General features: G+C 43.4%; 1 protein-coding gene across 5 annotated transcripts in view; it reads right to left on the bottom strand.

The window, feature by feature from the left end:
• Positions 1-3,062: 3,062 nt before the first annotated feature.
• The window catches only part of ATL2 (atlastin GTPase 2), a 38,428-nt gene continuing 20,208 nt past the window's right edge, over positions 3,063-21,282 (bottom strand). Inside the window, exons 3-15 of one of the 5 annotated variants that reach the window (XM_058801274.1) lie at positions 16,961-17,095; positions 15,226-15,330; positions 14,451-14,501; positions 12,311-12,367; positions 11,634-11,726; positions 11,239-11,377; positions 10,279-10,406; positions 8,101-8,157; positions 7,243-7,314; positions 5,143-5,574; positions 3,903-3,917; positions 3,686-3,796; positions 3,228-3,276 (exon numbers count right to left, since the gene is read on the bottom strand). In XM_058801274.1, coding sequence (XP_058657257.1) covers positions 3,689-3,796; positions 3,903-3,917; positions 5,143-5,574; positions 7,243-7,314; positions 8,101-8,157; positions 10,279-10,406; positions 11,239-11,377; positions 11,634-11,726; positions 12,311-12,367; positions 14,451-14,501; positions 15,226-15,330; positions 16,961-17,095 — 1,392 coding nt within the window. In that variant the 3' untranslated portion in view covers positions 3,228-3,276; positions 3,686-3,688. Of the gene's footprint in view, positions 3,797-3,902; positions 3,918-5,142; positions 5,575-7,242; positions 7,315-8,100; positions 8,158-10,278; positions 10,407-11,238; positions 11,378-11,633; positions 11,727-12,310; positions 12,368-14,450; positions 14,502-15,225; positions 15,331-16,960; positions 17,096-21,282 lie in introns of all 5 variants that reach the window. The other 4 variants (XM_058801273.1, XM_058801277.1, XM_058801276.1 and 1 more) reach the window with 4 other exon arrangements.

Raw genomic sequence — 21,282 nt, 5'->3', positions numbered from 1 at the left:
GCTCTCTGCTTTTCCTCCTAAATTCAGCTTTTTGCATGCTCAGGAAGGACAGGGCAAGCAAGGCCTGAGTACACCACAGTTTGCACAGAGTTGGATCAGCGCTCAGAACTCCTTTCCTGAGTAGCAGTGGAATAGTCCAGGTAGAGAAGGCAGCTGCCACCTCCTTTAAAGCCCTGTGAAACTCCTCATTTCCCTGAGGAACCCACTCCGTGTACCAACCTGATGTTCTTACCAGTACACAGAGGGTGAGAAATGCTAAGCTTGTTCTACTAGGAGTACTGATTGTAAGGGGTTGCCCATGGAGGTGAGGCCACTACAGCTTCATGTCCTCACAGCAGCAAGGCCGAGCCAGCATTCCCACTGGGCACACACAGGGAATGTGCTCACGCCATCCTTCCAGGTCAGTCTTCAGCACTGGGACAACAGCACCAACACCCTCACCCTGTCCATGGTCACCATGAAGGGCTGTTGGGGACAATACACACACAGGCTCTGTATCCCTCCAGAACTGGGCAAGGAGGGGCAGCTCATCCAGGATCCAGCCTGGGGATGATCACCAGTCTGCTCCAGTAGCCAGCAGATGGACATGAGCCCCCAGCTGCACCCCTGACATCCCCACAGTGCCTGCTCCCAGCAGCTGGCCTTGAGACACAACTGCCCCTCAAGTGGCCCTTGCAGAGCCTCTCTTGCCCCCACAGAGGCAGTCACACATGAAAATGGAGCCCCCAGCCCCCAAACCAGCCCAGACCTTGTCCCTCATGCAAAAACAGATGTGTCCAGCCAGACCTAGAACTGCTCCCACACCTGGCTCCCTTACCCTCCTTGCTGGCTAAATCCAGCTGGCTGTTCAAGTGACACAACCTCACTCCAGGCTGCTGCCACTCCAAAGTGCAGGTCCCATTCCAGTGCCTGGCACTTTGACCTCTGTGCCCACAGAGTGGAGTCCCCTTTTCCAGGGAAGGGTGAGATGGGGTTAACAGTCAACAGGGCCATACAAGGACATGCTCCAGCCATGCTCCAGCCATTTCCAAACCGTTTCCTAGACCTGGTTAAAAGTCTTTGTGACCCCTCCCCTTCCCTCCCTTCCCTCCCTCCCACAAGCTCGAGGGGATTTTGCATTCATGCTGCAACTTGGTGGCACAGTGTTCAGGAACTGCACCCATAAACCCTGAAGAAGAGTCTGTATAAAGCCTCCCAACTCCTTGTCCACATGCTGGGAAGAGTTCTGCTTTTCCCATCTTTGCAGAGCACAGCCTCAAATCTGACCTGCACCTTCCTGGAGACCAGGAGCAGCAAGGGCAGGCATGGCCCTGTGAGCCCCCGTGTGACTCATTTGCTTAGTAAGAGATTAATCACCAAAGCCCGGGCTTGTTTGAATAACAGTATTTAATCTGTACAGGTTGAGATATCATAAAATGCGACATTCCTACCTCATCTTTAGCATCATTCCCCTGGAGCTGAGCCCTCACCTGCAGAGGACAGGTAACCACCACTCCCCAGCAGTTCTTTGCAGTGCAAAAGTCACAGTGCAATTGCTTTAGTCCTAGACAGATGATTTCCCTCACTCAAGAGAGGGGAGATGTTAAAGCTCAAATGTTGATGAAAATTGTTACCATTTAGGAATGCAAATAACCCAGCTATTGCACACAGCCATTTCCAGCTGAAACTACAGCAGTTAATTGTTTAGCTGCCTTTACACTCCACACAGTTGATACCGATTTAGCCAAGAATGAAAGTAAAGCCAGTAACAAGATTTCAGAGTGATACAATTGTCGGAAGGCAGAATCTGACAAGCAACTCCACAAGTCAAAAGCGTGCTTAAGAACAGCAGGAGGTTTTCCTATACAGGGAGGGGGTATGAGCTGGACAGAGGTCACCTTCCAGAGACAAGCATGAGAGGAACATCAGCTTCAATAGAAAGCTATGAAGTACAATAGAACAAATCTGTTCATATAATTGTCAGGATAAGTATTTGACATAGTTTATGTAGTAGAATACAATACTTGAACATCTTTTAAAAATAAGCACGGATTTCATTTAATATATACACAACTGATTTTAATCATGTACTGAAAATAAATTACAGGAAATAACTTTAAAATGCAACAGAAGACAAGAGTTTCACAACAAACATTCCCATTGATTTTTCCAAGGGGGTGAGAGATTGCAGTGCTCAAGGCAGGTAAATATCACAAATATATCAAAAAACTTCAAATTGTTGATGCATTCACACATTTACATGAGCCACAAACATTCCTTTACAGGAACTGCACTTAGCTACCACAGAACCAGGTTTTGCCATAAACTACAAAACTTTGATACAAAATCGTATTTATATATTTATATTTCATATACATGCCCTATCTGTGATTTCTTAAAAAATAAAAACTAAACACACTGTACAGACAATCCTAACTCATTGCTTGGTAGCTGTAGGCAACATTTTTGGATGGAATTTCTTCCCCAGTAGAATTAATGGCAATATTATATACATGAAGGCTAAACTGCAGAAAAAGACAGCTCAGTTCCGATATGCACCTCCCTCGGGACCAGGTCTGCGAGTTCAAGGCGAGGCACCCTCTGTGCTGAGCCACTGCCTCCCTGACAGCCCAGTTCTGCGTGAGGAACCAGCACATGCATCTGTGTAACACTGGGACAAGGCAAGAAAGCAGGAGACGCGTTGTAATGGAGGGGCTGCTCCGACGGCTGCACCGGCCGCGCACAGAAACGCTCGCGGGAGCTGCCGGGGTGGTGCCGAGCTGGGGCCATCGGGGAGAGCACAGCTGGATGGGGCTGATCGTGACACGTCCCTGAAGTCAGCTGCTGCAGGGGACGGGCTCCCCTGTAAGCCAGAGCCCGCACGGACTCACAACGCTGGGGAAGCTCCCCCTCCCTTCCCCAAACGCCTAAAACTGAGCCGCTCCCTCCCACCCCAGCGGGCTCCATGGCACCAGTTTGTCTGAGAGCTGAGCACTGACAAATGTAACTCTTCCCCGGTGATGGCAGCAATCTGTGAAGCCAATCACACTAAACTACTTCTACAGTTGATTGTAAACTTTGGTTTATTTTTATTTATTTTTTTTTTTATTATTGAGTTCTCATGGTACAGCAAGCATGTCTAGGATGAGAGGGCAGAGTTGAAGAGGAGACGAACTGTCAGTCTGTCTTTAGTCTGGCATGGTGAGCCACCTGCTCGGTCAGGCCTGCTTTGATAGAGTTTTTTACAGACTGCCTCATATGATCCTCCATCAAATTATCACTCATGGGCTTCAACACCTGTGGAATGAGAGATGTGCAAAAGAAACAAGAAAATGAGGTAACCAAGGAAAAGAAGATATAAAATCATATAAAGAGATGAGATTTGAAATCATGAAAAAACTTAGAATGATGAAGTCTGACACAAAGTGGCATGAACTGAAAGAGAAATGAATTTTGCTGCTAGAGTAATGAGGTTAAAGCAGTCACATGCTATGGACACAAGTGATACCCCTCCTACACAGCAGTATTTCACTGAATTCAAACCACTTTACAGTTCCTAGAAGATGGATGTGCAATTCCATACCCCATATGCAGCATCAGTCTGGTATGGTTACAGCATTTATGCAGACCGGCCCAGACGGTCCAGCTTATTGTCCTATATGTGTAAGTGTGAACACTTCAGATACAGAAAGAAAGTTAAAAATACTGGCTAGTTTTTCTTCTTGTTATTGTTGGATGAGAGTCGCTGTCGCGGCACTGATGTGAGAGCACGACGAACCGTTCGGCGTCTAAGGACTTCAAAGAGTTTGGAAAACACCTAAAACACGAATTCAGCTGTTAGGAAAAAGGGCTCTAACAACACAGCAGAAACTCAATCAAGTTCAGAAAAACAAAAAAAAACCTGATTGCCAGTAACTTCTCACCTTCCTGGGATTCCTCTGAAGCAAGGAGGGAAAAGAAAGGCAGAGATTCAGAAAAAACAACAGCAAGAATGAGTATTTAATCAGAGTGACTCAGACAGGACTGCAGTGCTTTGCATGTTACTGGTGATGTGCAGCTCTAACAGCAACACTGCTGAGGGCTTTTGGAGACCCCCTTCCTCCAGCCCCTGGGAGGCAAGCTCCTGCCAGCATAAGCCAAGCTCTCCCCCTCCCAGGGAAGGCAGCAGCCAAACCAAGCCTTCTGGGCAGCAGCAGCTCCAGTGGTACTGGAGAGCCTCAATTTTAATCACTAGTCAGTGATGCTTACTCAAGATTTAGCTACCAACTGATTTACTGATGCTCATTTCTCTATTTTTAAGAATCCATTTTTTCTGCTCCAGTGTAACTCAAAGCCTGACTGGGACCCTCAGCAGGTTGCTCAGATAGGCCTAGTGTACCAGTGCCTAGGATCAGCCTTGAACACAGGAATTTTCCAGCTGTGGAAGCAAGCATCTGTGCAGAAGGCTGCAGTTAGTTATCTGCACATGCCTCACAGGACACACTTTAATGTCACCCCAGATAAGCTCAGTGCACCCTTTATTTCCAGTAACAACAGCAGCAAAGTGCTTTCCTTCTACTGGCACTGGACAGAGCTAGTCAGAATGCTCCAAAAACTACTGGTCAGGAATTCTCTACATTGACCTTACTGGCACAGTTAAGTTTAGGCAGCAAAATCTCTATGCAGAAAGTTTTCTCCTCCAGCTCTGCTGTCCTTACACTCACATCTTTTCTTTCAGGAATTTGTTGAGTATTCCTTGCAAACAGCAGTGGCACCCACTGAAGCTGTCACAGACAGCACAAGTCTCCCTGATGGACAAAACCTGCTGTGCACCCTCTGGTAGCAGCTGCTGAAAGCCATCACTCAGCCAGTTCTCTCCAAGGACTAATCAATTCCTTGCTCTGAATAAGGAAAGAGAGTTTTGAAGTGTCCCCTTTGCCATCTAAGTAACCTTCTGCACCTCAAGTAGCACTTCTTCAATAATATCCTAAGCTTATTTAACATTCCTTGTGTGCAGCATCTGTTCCTGAAGAGAGCAGTCACACTACTGAGCAGATTTTCCCTTTGGCAGCACTAACATTCTCTATTAGGTCTAGAGCAGCTTTTCCCTCTCAGCACTGAACAGAAGCTGTTTGATTTGTCTGCTCAAGACAGCAAGATTTTGCAATAAAGACGGATACCAACCTGTTCCCATATAGCTTCAGCGATCTGATCAATGGCTGTTCCAACTTCTCTGAATTCCCCAGAGTACTTAACGTATGCCCAAGTACAAAACGATATAAGAGCCATCCCCAGCACGAGATTACACAGGGCAGCTATGGAGTTCATGCCAAGGAACCCAGTCAGTCCTGAGATTATGTACATGGCAAACATGACTGCAAATAGAGTGGCAGGGGTACGAGCAGCATAAAAGATGTTTTTGCCATCGTTGTGCTTCACGAAGTTTGCATAGATCTCTTCGATTTCCCCTTCCAGTTGCTCCTGGTAGCGCCGGCAGAACTCCTCCCCTCCCATCTTCTTGACGGAGCGGAAGTGGCGGATGGCGCTCTCGCGGAAATCCTGGTGCTTCTGCTCCAGGTCCGACGGGGCAAGGTAAGGCTTATCTCCCCCACACACCTGAGGGACAAGCAGACCCATGGAATCACACCCTGAGAGCAGCTGCCCCTTGCTGCCCCCTCGGCTCTGGGAGCCCCAGGCCCAGCCAAAGGGATTCTGGGTCCTGGCAGGGCAGGAGGCTCACCCATCCAGCCACACCCAGGCCCACAGCACAGGAATGAACTTCCTCTGCTCTCCTCAGGCAAGCCCAGAAGGACAGGACAACAGCCACACACACATCCCTGCTTTCCCCCAGAATGATTTCCTCCACATCCACCAAAGCTCCCTGGAAAATTCCTACCAGTCTCACCCTTCAAAACAGATTCTTCACATTGCCCAGAGCACGTTAAACACCAGGAGCTGCTGGGGGATCAAGAGGCCACCACACAAATAACTGCCACTGTTTTCTTATCCTCTGTGACACTGCACCTGTTGTTCCTTACATTTCGGGTCACTAGGAGGACAGTATTTTGGTTATGCACACTCAGCAAAGGAGGGCTTTGGTTCATGAGGACAACTCAGAAGCTGCAGCAAGAACTACCTTTACATAATCAAGTTTTAAATCCAAAGAGTTCCCACTTCTGTTCTTAAAAATAGAAGTTTCAGAGCTGTGTCAGATCAAGAACATCATATGAGACATCTGGATTAAAAACTATTCCATAATTTGTGCATATCTCTACAGTGATATAAAAATATACAGTACTGGGGAACATTACTATGGAAACAAAGTCTGTTTAAAAGAACATCTGTTTCTGTTTATTCCCTACCCCAAGTTAGAAACCTTACTGCTACAGAGTCTCAACAACCATTGAAGATTCAAGTTTGGAAGGCAGACTTGGCACTTATTATAAACAACACATTTACTATTTCAAGACATTTTCCAAAATGGAAATAGAGGAGTTCCCTTAAACCAGCAGAGCATTCTCCAAACAGCCTGCTAACAAATGGAACTGGCTTGTCTGCCACTAGCACTTGGTCTTACTTTAATTTCAAAACAACTACTTCAGCAATTAAGACCACAATTAGCCTAATTAATGGGGAGCTATGTTTGTAGCATGTTCTCACACCTACTGGTCTTTCTGGTTGTACAGTTTCACAATAAGCACAGTCCTGTTAAGCTTTACGAGACAGGTAATGGTTTTCAGAATTTCCTACGATAAAACCTTGCCTACCACTACATCAAAGTATGAAATCCATCCAGCATTCAGCCTAGAATCATACCAGATCACTATCTTCAAGAGAAGAAGCAAGTGGGAAATTACATACACAGGTTTTTCAAAGTAATTCTTGTCTTCAAAGGGGTTTCTTTACATTTTTGAATCACTTCAATGCTTGGATTTTACAGCTAATGAATGGCCACAATTCAGAAGCATGAGACTACAGAACTAGAACTCCACCCCTGTGCAAGCCTGACACAACACATGTCTGCTCACCTGCTTGTGCAATTCATGCCACAGGGTTTTGAGATGCCTGTCAAGGGCCACAGAGGGAACTAACAGGTGGGAACCCTGCACACACACCCATTCTCAGACCTCCCCAGCATCACAGCCAGGCTCAGAGAGCAGAAAACACACAAGTCCTGGCCCTGAGTCACCTTCCCCCACTGAAGTGCTCACACACAGAGGGCACCATGGAAGCTGAAGGCCAGTGTTTGCATGCAGGTGTTTAGGAAAGGTTGTGCCATCATACCTGCTCCATGCCTTTGCTGTACAAGTCTTTTGCTCCTGCCACAGCAGCAAGATTGTTCGCCTCAGCTGTTGCCTAGAAAACACGGAGCACCCTGTGTCATTCACAGCATTGCCAGGTTTTACACAGCACTGCACTCCAAACATACCCCCAAAACTCCACAGCTCCTGATGGCCAGGAAAAGGCCACACAGAAATAAGTGAAGTTCAGCAAGAGACATTAAAACATATTGCTGCCTTTTTTCAGCTTTCCAGCACAGCTGCAAACAAACCTCAGCTTGCTCCTACAGGCTTTTCATCACGAGCAATCTCTTCTGAATGCTCTACTGTTAATAAGCACATAAGGATCACTAAACTATTATATTTTAATCCTGGCACTGGATTACTTCCAGTACCCAAGAGGAAAAAAGGAATCTGGGATTATTTCTACATTATAAACGTACAGTTTTGGTCTTAATTGTAACTGTCAAGTATGTTAAGAATTTAAGTCTTATTTTCTACCTGTGTCATGTCAGGGACAATTACTGTAGTTAAAGCTGCAAGATGTCATTTTCTGGATATCTCCCAGCCAAACAGCAAGTTACAGGAAAACAATGCTTAGACAGTAAAGCAGCTAAAAAACACAATCAACCAGACAGACCCCAGCTCTATGTGGTTGATTTAATTTCATTTGGTTGCTGAAACTGAGGGAAAAGTACCCAACCACCACAGTTCAGGTGGCCTTCAAAGCACACAGATTCTTCCAGAACTACAGCTGTGGGGGGGAGACTCAGGCCCACAGCAGTCATGATTATCTATTTGCAAAGAACTTATAAAGTACACATCATCTAATAGTCAGGTTATTTGAAAGAAAATAAAATACCTGCAGCATAGATTTCGGATGAGGTAGCTCCTCTCCTTGATAGATTTTAATGTAAGCCTGGGAGAGAGAAAAAGAGTTTATTTTTCTAAACATTTATGTTTAAGGAGAATAAGAAATGAGGGATGATATAAAGACAGAGCTCAGATTATTTCTCTATAATAATGCTGAATACTAAATTATGCAATTTTCTTCACAGAAGTCTGGCAATTTTTTCCCCCTCACTTTCCTACACCTCAGACTGGGGCCCAGCAGGGCAGCAGAGCACCGTGAGGAGACACCACCACTGTCCCAAGATGTGACAGGTTTTGACAGCAGGTTTCTACTCCCTCAAATGCATAAGGTCTTTGCTAGACAGGGAATCTTCACCCACAACAGAAGACTGGAGATGACTACCCCAGCCTTTCTGGCAAGAGGTCTGCTCAAATTTACCCCAGTGCTGGGAGAACCAATATTTACATTTCTCCACATGCCTTGATCTACTGTAGTGTAGGAGGAAAAAAAAACAGATCAAGGCACTTTGTACAGACAGAGCTGAGCAGACAAAACACTTCCAGAAGCTAAGCAGGCAGCCTACCCCACTGTGCCCCACCCCACTTATCCTCAGGGGTCCTTTCTGTCCCCAGGGTTCCAGGGGGCTGGAAGAGAACACACACTTCATTTCTTGTCCAGCCCCCACAGGCTGGGCCCTGGCAGAGCTCCTGGGGACAGGGAAGTGGGGCACAGCAGGCAGCAGCAGCATGCCAGGGCCTTGGACAAGCTGTGCAAGTTACACCAGCAAGGCCACTCTCAGCCCCTTGAGGGGAGTCTGTCCTCTCTCTCTTCTCACCACTGCTGCCTTCCCTCCCTGCCCTGGCTGCCAGCCTCAGGCCTGAGGATTTTCTGCACCAAGGGAGGAGAGTACAAGGTTATCAGGGTCCCCATGTACTCAGTGCTCTAGGGTGCAGAACAACCTACAAAAACATATAGATTTATACAGGACTCCGTTCCCTTGACACCCTCCTTGCTCCTGCAGCTATTTCCTCCAAGTAAAAGCCCTACAGCTCCCAACTCAGGCCTCACAATCTCAGCTTCAGATGCACAGTCCCAAGGGAGCAGGCCTCTTTAGTTACATAAGCATGGCATTTCTGCAGCACCCCACAGCACTGCACCCCAAATGGATGCAGGATGAAAATCAGCTTTCCAGCAGTGGTTTTACACTTGGGTTTTTAGGATGCAGTCCTTTCTAAACTGCTGCTGAACATGCCCTGCACTGTACCTGAGTGGGTCCTACCAGAGAAAAACTGGAGCAAACAGCAGCATGCAACCATGTAAACAGAGAGTGAACCTCTGTGTTTCCGTGCTGATTTTACACTTGCCAGAACAGCCCACTTCTGCATCCCATACCATGTCTTTCCTTCAAAAAGTTACTTTGTTTTACAAGTGAAATTAAATGAGCTCTGGTTTCAAATTCCTTCTTGCATAGTTTGTTTTGTAACATCACCCCAACTTTTCTACCCCAAAAGTAGCAATGCAAAATTCCTGTCTTTAGGAGACAGTGGCATCATTCCCACCAAGCCAACTGTCTAAGTCGTTCCAATTCCAAAAAAAAAATAAGGCTACACACACCAGACCAATCCCTGATGATGCAGAGATTATGTTATCACATTTCTGCTGGTGTCACCATGATACCAAAAAAGCTCAAGACTAACAGCTGTGAGTATCCTGCATAAATATTTCAGAGCACAGTGGTGCTACACATGCAAGTGTTTAGAAAGCACGTTCCTTGCATGTTAAAAATCCAGAAGGGAGTATCTGAAATTCTCATTGCATTCCTATGAGTTTAAGAGCTGTTCTTCTATCTGTAAAAACTACATGACCAAAACAAAAAAAAAACCCCAACTGGGATTTCAAAGTAGGAAAAAAATATCTAATAAAGCTTGAGCTATCTCAGCCTACTCACAGAGAGGAAAATTAAAGCTACCAACCCACAAATTTTGCTAACAGTAGCTTGCAAAGAGCTGCACTGTTAGGAAGTAGTGTGCCAGTTCTGGAAAGTCAGAGTAATGAAGTGAAAATAAAAGTGAGCTGATCAGTGAGTGTCAGCCTAGATATCTTATCTTCTCTGGGAACAACATGGCCTAAAATTAGAATACGGTCTTTTAAGCTATTAACAGAAATAATTAGTATGAATTTGCTTACCTTGAAGTATTCTACAAGATCTCTACAGGTCACCTTGGATCCACTAATCTCTTTTTCTACCAAGTTTTCAGGGGCAAGCAGTAACGGTATCAAATTCCGCAGCTCATTCTTAAAATCCTCATCTATATCTAGTAAAATTCAATCAATTTCAAGAAAAAAGTGGTTAGTTTTCAATCTTGTATCTCCTAAAGGAACACTGATAGCCCACAATTCTTCTAAATCTACAACATCACAGCTTTGAACTGCATTTTTAAAGTATTTAAAGGCTTACATGCATAATATAACTTTAGTAAATTCCAACTACTCCTAATGTACCAATCTTAACTGGGACAACAAGGTGCCACAGTCCTTTCAATATTTTAAATGCATTTTTCCAATTACACCAATGCCCAATGACCTCACATGGTGTGCCCTCAGCACAGCAGGGGCTGGCACCCCACCACTGCAACTCACTGTTACAGCCTTTGCCATCCTGATGCATTCCCTCTGTTGGGGGACACACATCCCTTGGAGGAATCCAACTGCCTCTCATTCTGCAGCAGCAGAACCCTGTGCCTTTTATCTCAGCCATTTCAGAGCTGACCTGTGGTTCAGCAAGTTCTTAGAGAAAAGCCTTTCCACAAAATAAAGTCTTTAATCTTGGGAATTCTGCCCTCTGGAGCCCCTAGTTATCTTTGGAATCTCCATTAAATGACCTTTAAGCATGTCTCAAGTTATCAGATTACAATGAACAGCTAGACACAAAGATATCCATTCCCTCTCCCTGCTTAATTCCTCTACTTTTAAACCACTAAAAAGAGCACACAATACACATTTCTAAATTCTGCAGCTTCACCTTTTAGCCTTCTATTTTCCAGTCAGGCATTTCAATAGCTAACCATTACAGTGCTTAACTTTCATCATATAAGAAAACAAACTCAGCGATCTGAATCAAGAAACACAAAATGAAAAGCTTCCTACCATTCAATCTCCCATCAAAATTTGGATTTGTTGCAACTTTAAGACCAGGGTGGGGCAACAGGAAACACCCAAGATTACTGAAACAGGAGTGAATATGCTTCCTTACATTCTGTAGCTCTTCATGTTGGTTTTGCTTTACCTGAAGGAAAAAAAGGCATTAAGAACTGCTACCAGTTTTACAGCACTGCAGTTAAGATTAACCATCATCTTAAAAGCAGTAAGAGCATAAAAGTGTGTTTAAGCTTTTATTTCTGAACCTAATAATGTCAACTTCGCCTATAAGTAGAAACACCACAAATGTATTTTATTAGCACAAGGAGCCAGCTCATGATGCATCATTGTCTTGACAGCAAAGTGTCACTTAGATCAGAACAGGACTACTGGAGATAACTTACCTGCAATCTTTTCTCTAGGAACTTTCTTCCTCCTTCCAAGCCATATGCATGTTCATAAGGATAACTCCAATCTCTAATTAAGAACATTAATGTCTGCAACAGGAAGAACAACAGCAGTGAATGGTTTGCATCATTCCTAAGGTCAAAAATTTCTATCACATGCAATTATTTTAAGTATTTGGCTGCTCTAAAACTAAATATATTATAGATTACAAGCAAGAGTACTATGTAAATGTTTGAGTATATTTGGCTGCTCTAAATGTAGCAGCCTTGTAGTTCTGTGGTGCAAGTGTTTGCTTGCTTAAAAAACCAACTAAACAGAACACCCACCACCAAGCAGGACCTTTTCTCAGAACCATCTACCACCAGCAAGGACCAACCATATCTCAGAGTAATAAAAAAGAAGGCAGCACAAAATCACAAAATTTTTCTCCTTAACACCTGCATATCACTTGACATTTTGATTCTTTTTATACCTTATAACTCAAGCACAAAACTATTCTTGCTCAACCCAGCATTTTTCCATTGGGTTCTTGCAAAGCCATGTGGCAATAGCGAAGGAAAATTAGTCTTGCAAAGAACTGGTTACCTTCAGCCCAACTAACTGATCTGCAGAAATTATCCTGAGCTCATTTTCTACATATTCAACTGCTTAAATCCATTTAACACATAGTTACCTGAAACGGCTTTTGGTAGATTTCTTCCATAGCTAGTCTTCCATATTCTGTAAACAACTGAGAGAAAGAACAGTGTAAGGATGTGCCACATAGAAAACACATTTTTCTGCTGTGAAATATTCTATTACATCACTAAAAAATAAATAATTCAATCTTGTATCTTACTATAGGTTTCAATCTTATGCCTTACTACAGGTTGAGAATAGCAAACAATCCTCAATAATGAGTATACCAACCCTCAATAAGATTCAGGTAGGAGACATGATTCCCACAGGCTTCACAGTGCCATTCCTGAACTGTCAACACACTGCAGTTTTAAGTGGGCGGCTGTTGGGCTATTCTCAGAGAAAAGCTGGCTGCATTTCTCACCAAGCCAGCTTCCAACACTTGCTTCCTAGGCTAAGGAGGTAAGCCTGACTAACATTTGCCCCTTACTTCCCACAAAAGGTTTATTCCTGGAAATCCCAGGGAACTTGGCTCTAGCCAATATATCAGACATTTAAATACAAGCCAAGTTCAGCAGCTTCTCAGATCTCTGCTTCAGCTCATGACCTTAACTAATAATTGTTCCTTCCCTGCAGTAGAAAGGCTGGTATCAGCTGTCTCCCTCTGACTGCTTTCACCATCTTTAAAACAGCAGCAGCAGCATTCCTCGCTGGCCAAGCCACCCACAAGAGCAGGAATTAGGGACTGTGCTGGCTGCCTCAGCACAGGTCAGTACTGGCAGGGCTTGATCCATGCCAGCCTCCTTACAGATACTGCAGGTTGAGATGATGGAAGCACACCAGAACTCTGCAGTGCCAGGCAATCATTATTCTGCATTAAACTAACTCCTGGAGTGTCTCAGGTAGATTATGGCTCAAAGGGCAGTTCTGGTGTTGATCACAAGAGCACCTGGGAAGTCACAAGATTAATTTAATTTACAAGCCCTTGTCACCCTGAGCAAAAGCAGCTGTGAAGTGGCCAAGCACCCACAAGAGTCTGGTTTCTTTGACCCAAACTCTTTACCTCATTCACTTCCCTGCTAAATGTAAAAGGCAGTCAGAGACTAACAGTATTTCACAATTATATAAATTCCTATTAAAACGGAAATTCAGAATTTCCTTCCCTTAGATCATGATTCCCTGCTGCAACTTTAAATTGTATTTGTATTTATCATCCTTATTTATCCTTGTATTTATCATCCTTCAAATCTCACCCTCCAGCAGAACAGAGATAGATTGTTTTATTCAGATTACACTGAACTTGTTAAAGGACCAAAGTCTTGAGGGAAGCCTGGATTTCTAATAATTTTTGTTTTCACTACTTGGTTGGGTTTTTTTGGAGGTGTGGGGGATATGGACACAGTGGTACAACCCTGCTAATTGAGAACAGCTCCATAAGAATACTTTTAATTAGTGCTCTTTTACTTCCAGCATTGGCAGCCAGTCTGCTGCAGCACTGAAGACACACAGAACAGTTTTAAGCTGTGACAAGGTCATGGCCTTGGCATTTGGCAATACACAAGCTACTCTGTAAAGCTACAGGTTTTAAGTTAAGGAGATAATGTTCTTGCACCATTCACATGAAGCCATAATTCAGTGGCCTTTGACCACAATGTTGCATTAGAGGATAAAAACCCCATGGTGAAGAGAAGTCATTCTCCTGCTTTTATTTCCAAGCAGAATAAAACTCTGCAGAAGTTTCTCAGCTGAAAAAACAGAGATAGTTTCTGGGCAGAAGACTCTTTCTGGCCTGACCCACACTCCAGCACTTCCTTAAAAACTGCTTATGAAATAACTTCCATTTTCCTATTTTAGGAAAAACATGTAGCACTGGAATTTCACCATTAAGGATTTCCATAAACAATCTTCCTTTCTCATTTTCTCAGGAATTTAAGAACTTGCAATACAGAGAACAGACTTTAAGAGAACCAGGCAGATTAGAAGCTCATACTATTTTATCTCTACATTGGCACAGCAGAAGCATCATGGAGTTGATGCAAACACAGTTTTTACAGACTGTACCTGTTTTATATCAGGTCAAATTCAGTGTTTTACAACAAACAGCTCCCAAGTCAGTTATATGAATAGTAACTTCCAGAACATTGTCAAGACTATCAGTTCAGAAGCAGTTTAACATAAATTCACCATATTCCTACCTGCAAGTGCTGAAGGTCATCTTCCTGAATATTCTGAGACAAGTTGTATACCTGCAAGAGACAATTACAGTGTCACATGAAACCACTGTCTTACAATCATAGTCTCTTTCACACATTGACTATATTTGCTCCCTCTAGAAAAAGTGTAACTACCCAAAAGTCAGCAAGTAGAAAGAAAGGTGTCACAGATCACACCTCAAACAAAAGTCACCTCCTTATTCAAAAATGATTCACCAGAGCCAACTCCACAGGACAGAAGTAATGCTCTACCTACTCCTGTTCCTTTTAGGTTGTGGCATGTCTGAAGAAAGTCACTTGTCACCGCTCAAAAACCTGCTCACTTTTGGCACTTCTAAGGCACAAGCTTAGAAGTAGCTTTGAGTATAGCACAATTCTCAGGAGTTTGACACTTGAACAGAAGCAGCAATTTTAAGTTTGGCTGATCACAGCATGTCACCCTAAACTGTATCTACAGCCTTAAAAAAGATTCTGTAACACATCTGTAACGAAGCAGTTGCTACTTTGACATCTTGGGGGGAAGGGGATTTCCTAGTTCTGTCAGCAATTTAACTCAGCCTGGCCTTGCATAACCTTGATTCCACCGAGCAACTTGGGTAGTTTATGTACCACAATGAAATCAAGAAAAAGTATGGAATTTTAAATCAGAGCTGGAGGAAGATTTGCAGGTGAACTTTCCAAGTGTGGCTCAGGATATATTCTTTGCACATTCAGGATAGAGGATTCTGCCATTATTTGCCAGCAGGGATATTCTCACCTGGACAGAGCTCGTCATGGTGCTGAGGGCAAAAACTGTTGCACAGTCTTTGATAGTGGATTGGCTATCAAAGGCACCTTGGGTATCCATGAGTAGTACAGCAACCTGCAGAGTTTGAAAGCACAGCAGCAGTTAACCAGATCACGGGCCCTTCCACACTCCTGGCCACTGGGGTCAGTTCTGTTTCAAGTCTCTGCCCTGTGCCTGCTGATGAAACCTCAGTCACCTGCACAGGGGACAGCACACAGCCACAGCTGAGTGAGCAGCAGCAGAGGGCCCTGCCATCAGCCTCTGGCCCTGCCTGGCCACCTGGTCCCAGAGAAACAGCCCTCCCTGGCCCACTGGGGGTGCCATGCAGAACAACTGACAGCTCTCCTCCACTGCAAGAACACCAGCCTCAGCTGCAGATCTGGCACAGCTCATCAGAGCTAAGAGTAAGATGGCTACTTATAAATACATATATATCTAAAGATAAGTATTTTCAGCAGAAAACAAGATAATTGATACTGTCTGCTGGAACAACAAGGAAGGAAGTGATATTAATGAAAAAAGTTTCAGTCCAACTCCCATCTTTGGGATCTGCTACACTTCCCTTCTCCTTCCCACTAAGAAGCAAGAACAAGTGAGTGATTTGTTCCCAAAGCATAAGCAGATTCACACATAACTGGTTTTTAACTAGAGAAATGTTTGGTTAGCTGTGAAATTTGTTAAACACCACTAAGCCACTATTTTTAAAATCCATGTCCCACAGATTGGGCATCAGATGTTTCCTTCACAAATGCAAAGGGTATAAAACTTAAATAACCTAAAACCAATGGTTTAGAACACAAACAGCTCAAGATCACCACCACTATTGTGGAGTAAATATTTATTAATGACATTAACACCTCATTTCAGCATAAACACCTCCAAGTAAACTTTGCAGTCAAACTGACTTGAGAGTTAAAAAAGAATCAAGTTAGTGCTTTTTTTCTCACTATTAGACTTAGTCATTTTTTATAGACTGCTCACTAAAATTAAATGGAAAGACCAGCTTCCAGACCCTGAAGTACTTACAGCCATGCACTACACTTTACTAGAACACAGCTACAAGTTAGAACATATTCTCACCCTTCAAAGAACAGTGTGTGTTACAGAGCTTTCCCCCCCAGCATTTTTCTGTAGATATAGCCATTTACAGCCATTACAGATTTACAACATCCCCAGGATAACCCACCCAGCAGCCTGGACAGGGCAGATTTTGCCAAAACAAAGTACTCTCAGAATGAGACTACTGTTGAATTTTGGGTTGTAAGAACCAATCTCCATCCTTACACTGATAACAGTTTCCAGATATGTTACACAGCTGCTCAGTGCAAAGGAAAGCAACCAATGTCCCAACAGCCACCGTGAAATCCATGGCATTAAAAGTGTACACAGAGGCAAAAACCCTATTTAAGTTTTAGAATGACAAAAAATAGTTTAGGCTGAAAGAGACCTCTAAGAATCATCTTGTTCCAAACCCTCTGCCAAAGGCAGGGATAACTTCCACCAGACCAGGTTGCTTGGAGCCCCACTGAACCTGACCAGGAACATCTCCCAGATGGGGCATCCACAGCCTCTCTGGTTTATTTAAAAAAAAAAAACCCAAAAAACAACGAACAAAAAAAAACCAACCCACCATACTACCGAACCAGGAAGCCTACAACTCCTGCAAGGGAGACCTTGAGTAAATCAAGGTAAGTTAAGCACTCACCTTTGTTCCATTAGGTTTTTCAATTACAAACACTTCACTCCAAATCTGAATGCCAGTGGTTTCCCGTTCACATCCACCTCTCCATGTAAACCCGGTCAATGGCTCCGTGTTTCCACCTATCCAACAAGGAGAAGTCTACAAAACAAAAGGAAAAACTTATGTAAAACCAAGGAGGAGATTCCTATTTTTTTGTAACATGCTATGTTTCAGTAGACTTCCACACTGTTATTACATTTTCCTCAGAGCCAGCTGACAACAGTACACAAAATATTAAAACACAGTGCTACTCTGCTGTGTTTCAAGATCATCCACAAAGCAACCCCATGGTATTTGAGTGGCTGCACAACTTTTCAGTCACTGAAATGTAAACGCGCAGTTTTTGTGTCTCCAGCAAACAGAGGTATTGAGAACAGCACAGTTTTGTCTACCAGTTCCACTCTCACAGCTGAGAAAACTCTGCTTAAACAGAACAGCAGATATTTTAACTCAGGAACAGCTACACCTCAGCAAGAGACAAAACATCTGATCTTAATTTAATCCTCTCCCTTCCCCCTCAGTAACAGCTGGCCCAAGCATTTGAGTCCCTGCACTAACAGAAGCCAGCACCAGACCCTTAATGCCATCTTGCAGAAGCCACAGAGAACAGACAACAACCAGCAGATTCACAATCTATACTTGCCAGCTACAGAGAAAAGGTCAGTTTAAGAGTTTGATAGATGCCAATCATCCCACCCATATTAGAGCTGAGAAGCTATCTGAGAGGTGAGCACAGCTGGCATCTAACGTTCCTGGCTGATGGAATTGTAATGAGGTCTTCAAGGACAGGCACAGAGCAGCAGCTCACCCACAAGAATTCAGCCATTATATGAGCACATCTAACCCAGAAATGCAGCTCATGCACTGGCAAGTCAGGAGGATGAGCAGGCACCCCAAGGAAGTTTCACTTTGATAGGTTTTTCTGCAGCCCCCTCATCAGTTAAACTGTTGTCTGCCTGCCACTTCTTTCATGGAGGATTTCAGTGTATACAAAGCTTTCTTTCACAGGCTAGAACACAGCAAGCTGGCATAAGAGACATTTAATGAATTGCCTTGAACTACTCAGAGTAGATTCCCAGCCAGGAAAGAGTCCACTGAGAAGGTCAAAGTGGAGATTTCTCAATTCCCTTCTGGGCTCTACCTTGCTGACTCCACACTGGCAGTTTTCAGATAATGGCTCAAGACATTTCTTCACATTTCAGAACACAGCATGAGTACCCAGGGACTGTACAGAATAAAAATACTTGAAACAACTACGTGAAACTGCTTATTTCTAAAGGGGGATGGGAAAAGGGGGATTTTCCTCATGCCTAGCAGCATGCAGGCAATCCAGCAGTTCTGCACCAGCATTCTTCCAAATGCTAACAGTGCACCACTCAACTCTGCTACTTAGATCAGACAAAGGGGAGAGAAGCAGACAAAAATTCAGAAAATGAACACAGGTATGCAAGTAAAGAGTTCTACAGGTCTGTACAGTTGTTTGGGTTTGGCTGTTTGGGTTTTTTTCCCCTTTTGTTTATTTTGATAGGCACACACACACCTCTACCAGAGACACTAAGCAAAACCTCAACAGCTTTTCCCTGTAGTTTTTCTATCCCAGAAGATGCTTATGCTCCCACAGACCACTCTAGAAATGAGAAATGAAAGCTCCAAGCCTGCTTTGTGCTGCAGCACACTCCAGGATACAGTATGACAATCTGTATCATATCTCACATGTACCTGTCAATGGGCTGCAGCTTTTTACTTTTCAAAAAGAATCTGTTATTCAGCATGTTCCATTTTTCCTTTATACAAGAATACTTTAGCCCATTTTGGTCCAGACATTATTCTTATTTGTATTCCTCCTATTTGTAACAAATCAGATCAAAACTACACAGTTTGACAAGTCCCTCAATGAGCACTAGATATGAAGTCATTTGATTTCACAAGTGATTCATATCACAGGAGACTTTGGTGTTTGAACAGGCTCAGCTTCACCTGAAGCTGCTTCATCTCATGGATGATGTACTTAAGCCTGCCTCTGACTGACCTCTGCATCACTTTGAAACACTCCTGGCTTGTTACCTGCATCTTTCCTTAGCTAAAGCTCAGTATTTTAAGTATCCATCCATCAAGCTGGCTTGAAAGACATTCAGGAGATGGGAGGAGGGAAAAAAGGCTCCTACCTGAAATCAAGCTAGAAGTTGCTCTACAATTTTATCTCAGTCCCCTAAAGGGTAATATCTCTAACTTTACTCCACACTAAGGAAAAGCCCAATGCAGCTTTATTTGCTTAGTGCAATAATACACAGTTCACCCTAACTAAGAAGGTGATACTCCTGTAAAAAAATAAACTTTTCCATCCAAACTTACAGGTGTTGCTGCACCCAACTCTTACTAAAGCTCAGGACCATAGGCTCCTTGCAGCAGTTTGCTGAGTACACAAGTGCTGCTGTTCCATTTCAAAAGAGCAATCACAGCACTAAGGATCAGTGCTTGAAATGACACATGCACCTCCCTGAAGGCAGCGATCAACCTCTGCCCTGCCAAAATCATACCTGTGACTTCAGCTGGCACCACTGAGATTGTTACAATGGCAACTTTCCACACGACCTCTGGCACTCAGTTTAAGACAAGAAAATGAGATTCTGAAGGTTTTATTGGCAAGTTTTTCATTATGCAAGTTAATGTCCACATGAAATTTGCTTGACTGGCACCTGAACTGAATGCAGTCGCTTTAGTATTCTGTGCAATATTTAGTTCACAGAAAATAGAGACTTGCAATTGAGCCTGACTAAAGATGGAGGGCTCAGACTAAGTACTATAAAACTATACCAAGATCTCTCCTCCTGTACTAAATTTGGATAAGCAGAGGATATCATTTGACTTCATACAACTCAAGAGTGCTCCAAAGAAGAGGCGTTGCATTTATCCTCCATCACCCCCAGCTCCCATCAATCAGTTTGCAGCAGTTCTGATGCTTGTCAAACTCCCTAAGCCAATTTACGTCACTGAGCTGGCAGAAAAACAATTCAGCAAAGTGCAGTGTCTTCTGATGCATCAGTGAGTTGGATCAGCTCAACTAAAGGTCTGCAAGCAATACATCTTCAGAATGGAAATACCTGGCCACAAGCAGCACATGGAGAAAAAGACTTCTCTGCTCTTGGTAAGAAACAATTGTTACAGTAGATTGGCAAGCTTGCTTTCACCTTCAGTTTAAGAGAAACAAATGCTATTTTGAAGGACGTTTATAGAAAACTGAGAAAAGTGACTGCACAATAAAGGAAACAGAGAGGCCTGATACACAAGGCTAAAACAGCATTTCAATCTGTTTTGTTATATGAACATCTGTTTTATTTCACTATCTGAAAATTAGGAGTATTTGTTTAAAGCCCAGCCCTTCTGTTTTCAAAAGGAAACTCACACTACCTCTGCCCAGCCCAGCACCTTGCTCAGATCAGTGGATGTAGGAGTTTGTGTTTTTCTTTGTTTGCAGAGATTGGTGGGGGTTTTATTGTTTGGTTCATTTTGAACACCATCCATAATAAATGAAATATTTTGCCTCCCCAGGTTAAGAGTCTCAAGAAGTCAGGAGTACCAGCTTGCTACTCTGTATTCCTCCTACCCTGAGACCCTATCCTCAGGGTCCTTCTTCCACAGCTCTTCCAAAATGAGGGAGAGGAACTCAATAACAGGCACCACTGGGATTGAGAAGGAAGTCTTCATTTGCCAACTATCAGCAGCTTTTCTGCTGTACTCTCATGCTTCCTGTAAATGCAGGGTTCATCTTCATTTTCCCTCAAGCCAGCTAGCACAAATTACCTCCAAAGAACAGTGAACAAAAAAGGAATCAGTTCTGGGTTTCTAAGAGCTTCAAAAAGCAACAAAGCACTGACCTGTCAATATTCATAAAGCAGATTAAAAGAAACACCCCACAAACTGTGACAGGCAGATGTGTATGGTTCACAGAAAATCCCACTCCACCTTTTCCATGTAAGCCAAGGGCTCAAAACAAGACAACACTAGCCAAAAGCTACAAACTAAAAGAAGAAATTAAATTTTGGATCAGGCTTTAATCAATCAATAACTTAAAAGGATTTTAAGAGTTCCTGGACTGCATTCAGAAATGCAGTCCAAGCAGCAAAAAGGAAGCTTTCTCTTTTTTGTCATACATCATATTTAAGCAGATTTAGCTATCTGGTAAGACTTTTATTTTTGCAACAATGGGCAAGTGAGTACTATAATACGATTTCAGAAGATAAAGTCACAGCAAGGCTCCTCCAAGTCACCACCTGGAAAAGCCCTCC

The sequence above is a fragment of the Ammospiza caudacuta genome, chromosome 3 (assembly GCF_027887145.1).
Source record: "Ammospiza caudacuta isolate bAmmCau1 chromosome 3, bAmmCau1.pri, whole genome shotgun sequence".
Lineage (NCBI taxonomy): Eukaryota > Metazoa > Chordata > Aves > Passeriformes > Passerellidae > Ammospiza > Ammospiza caudacuta.
The sequence above is the reverse complement of the archived record's forward strand: the minus strand, read 5'-3'. Positions and strand labels throughout refer to the sequence as shown.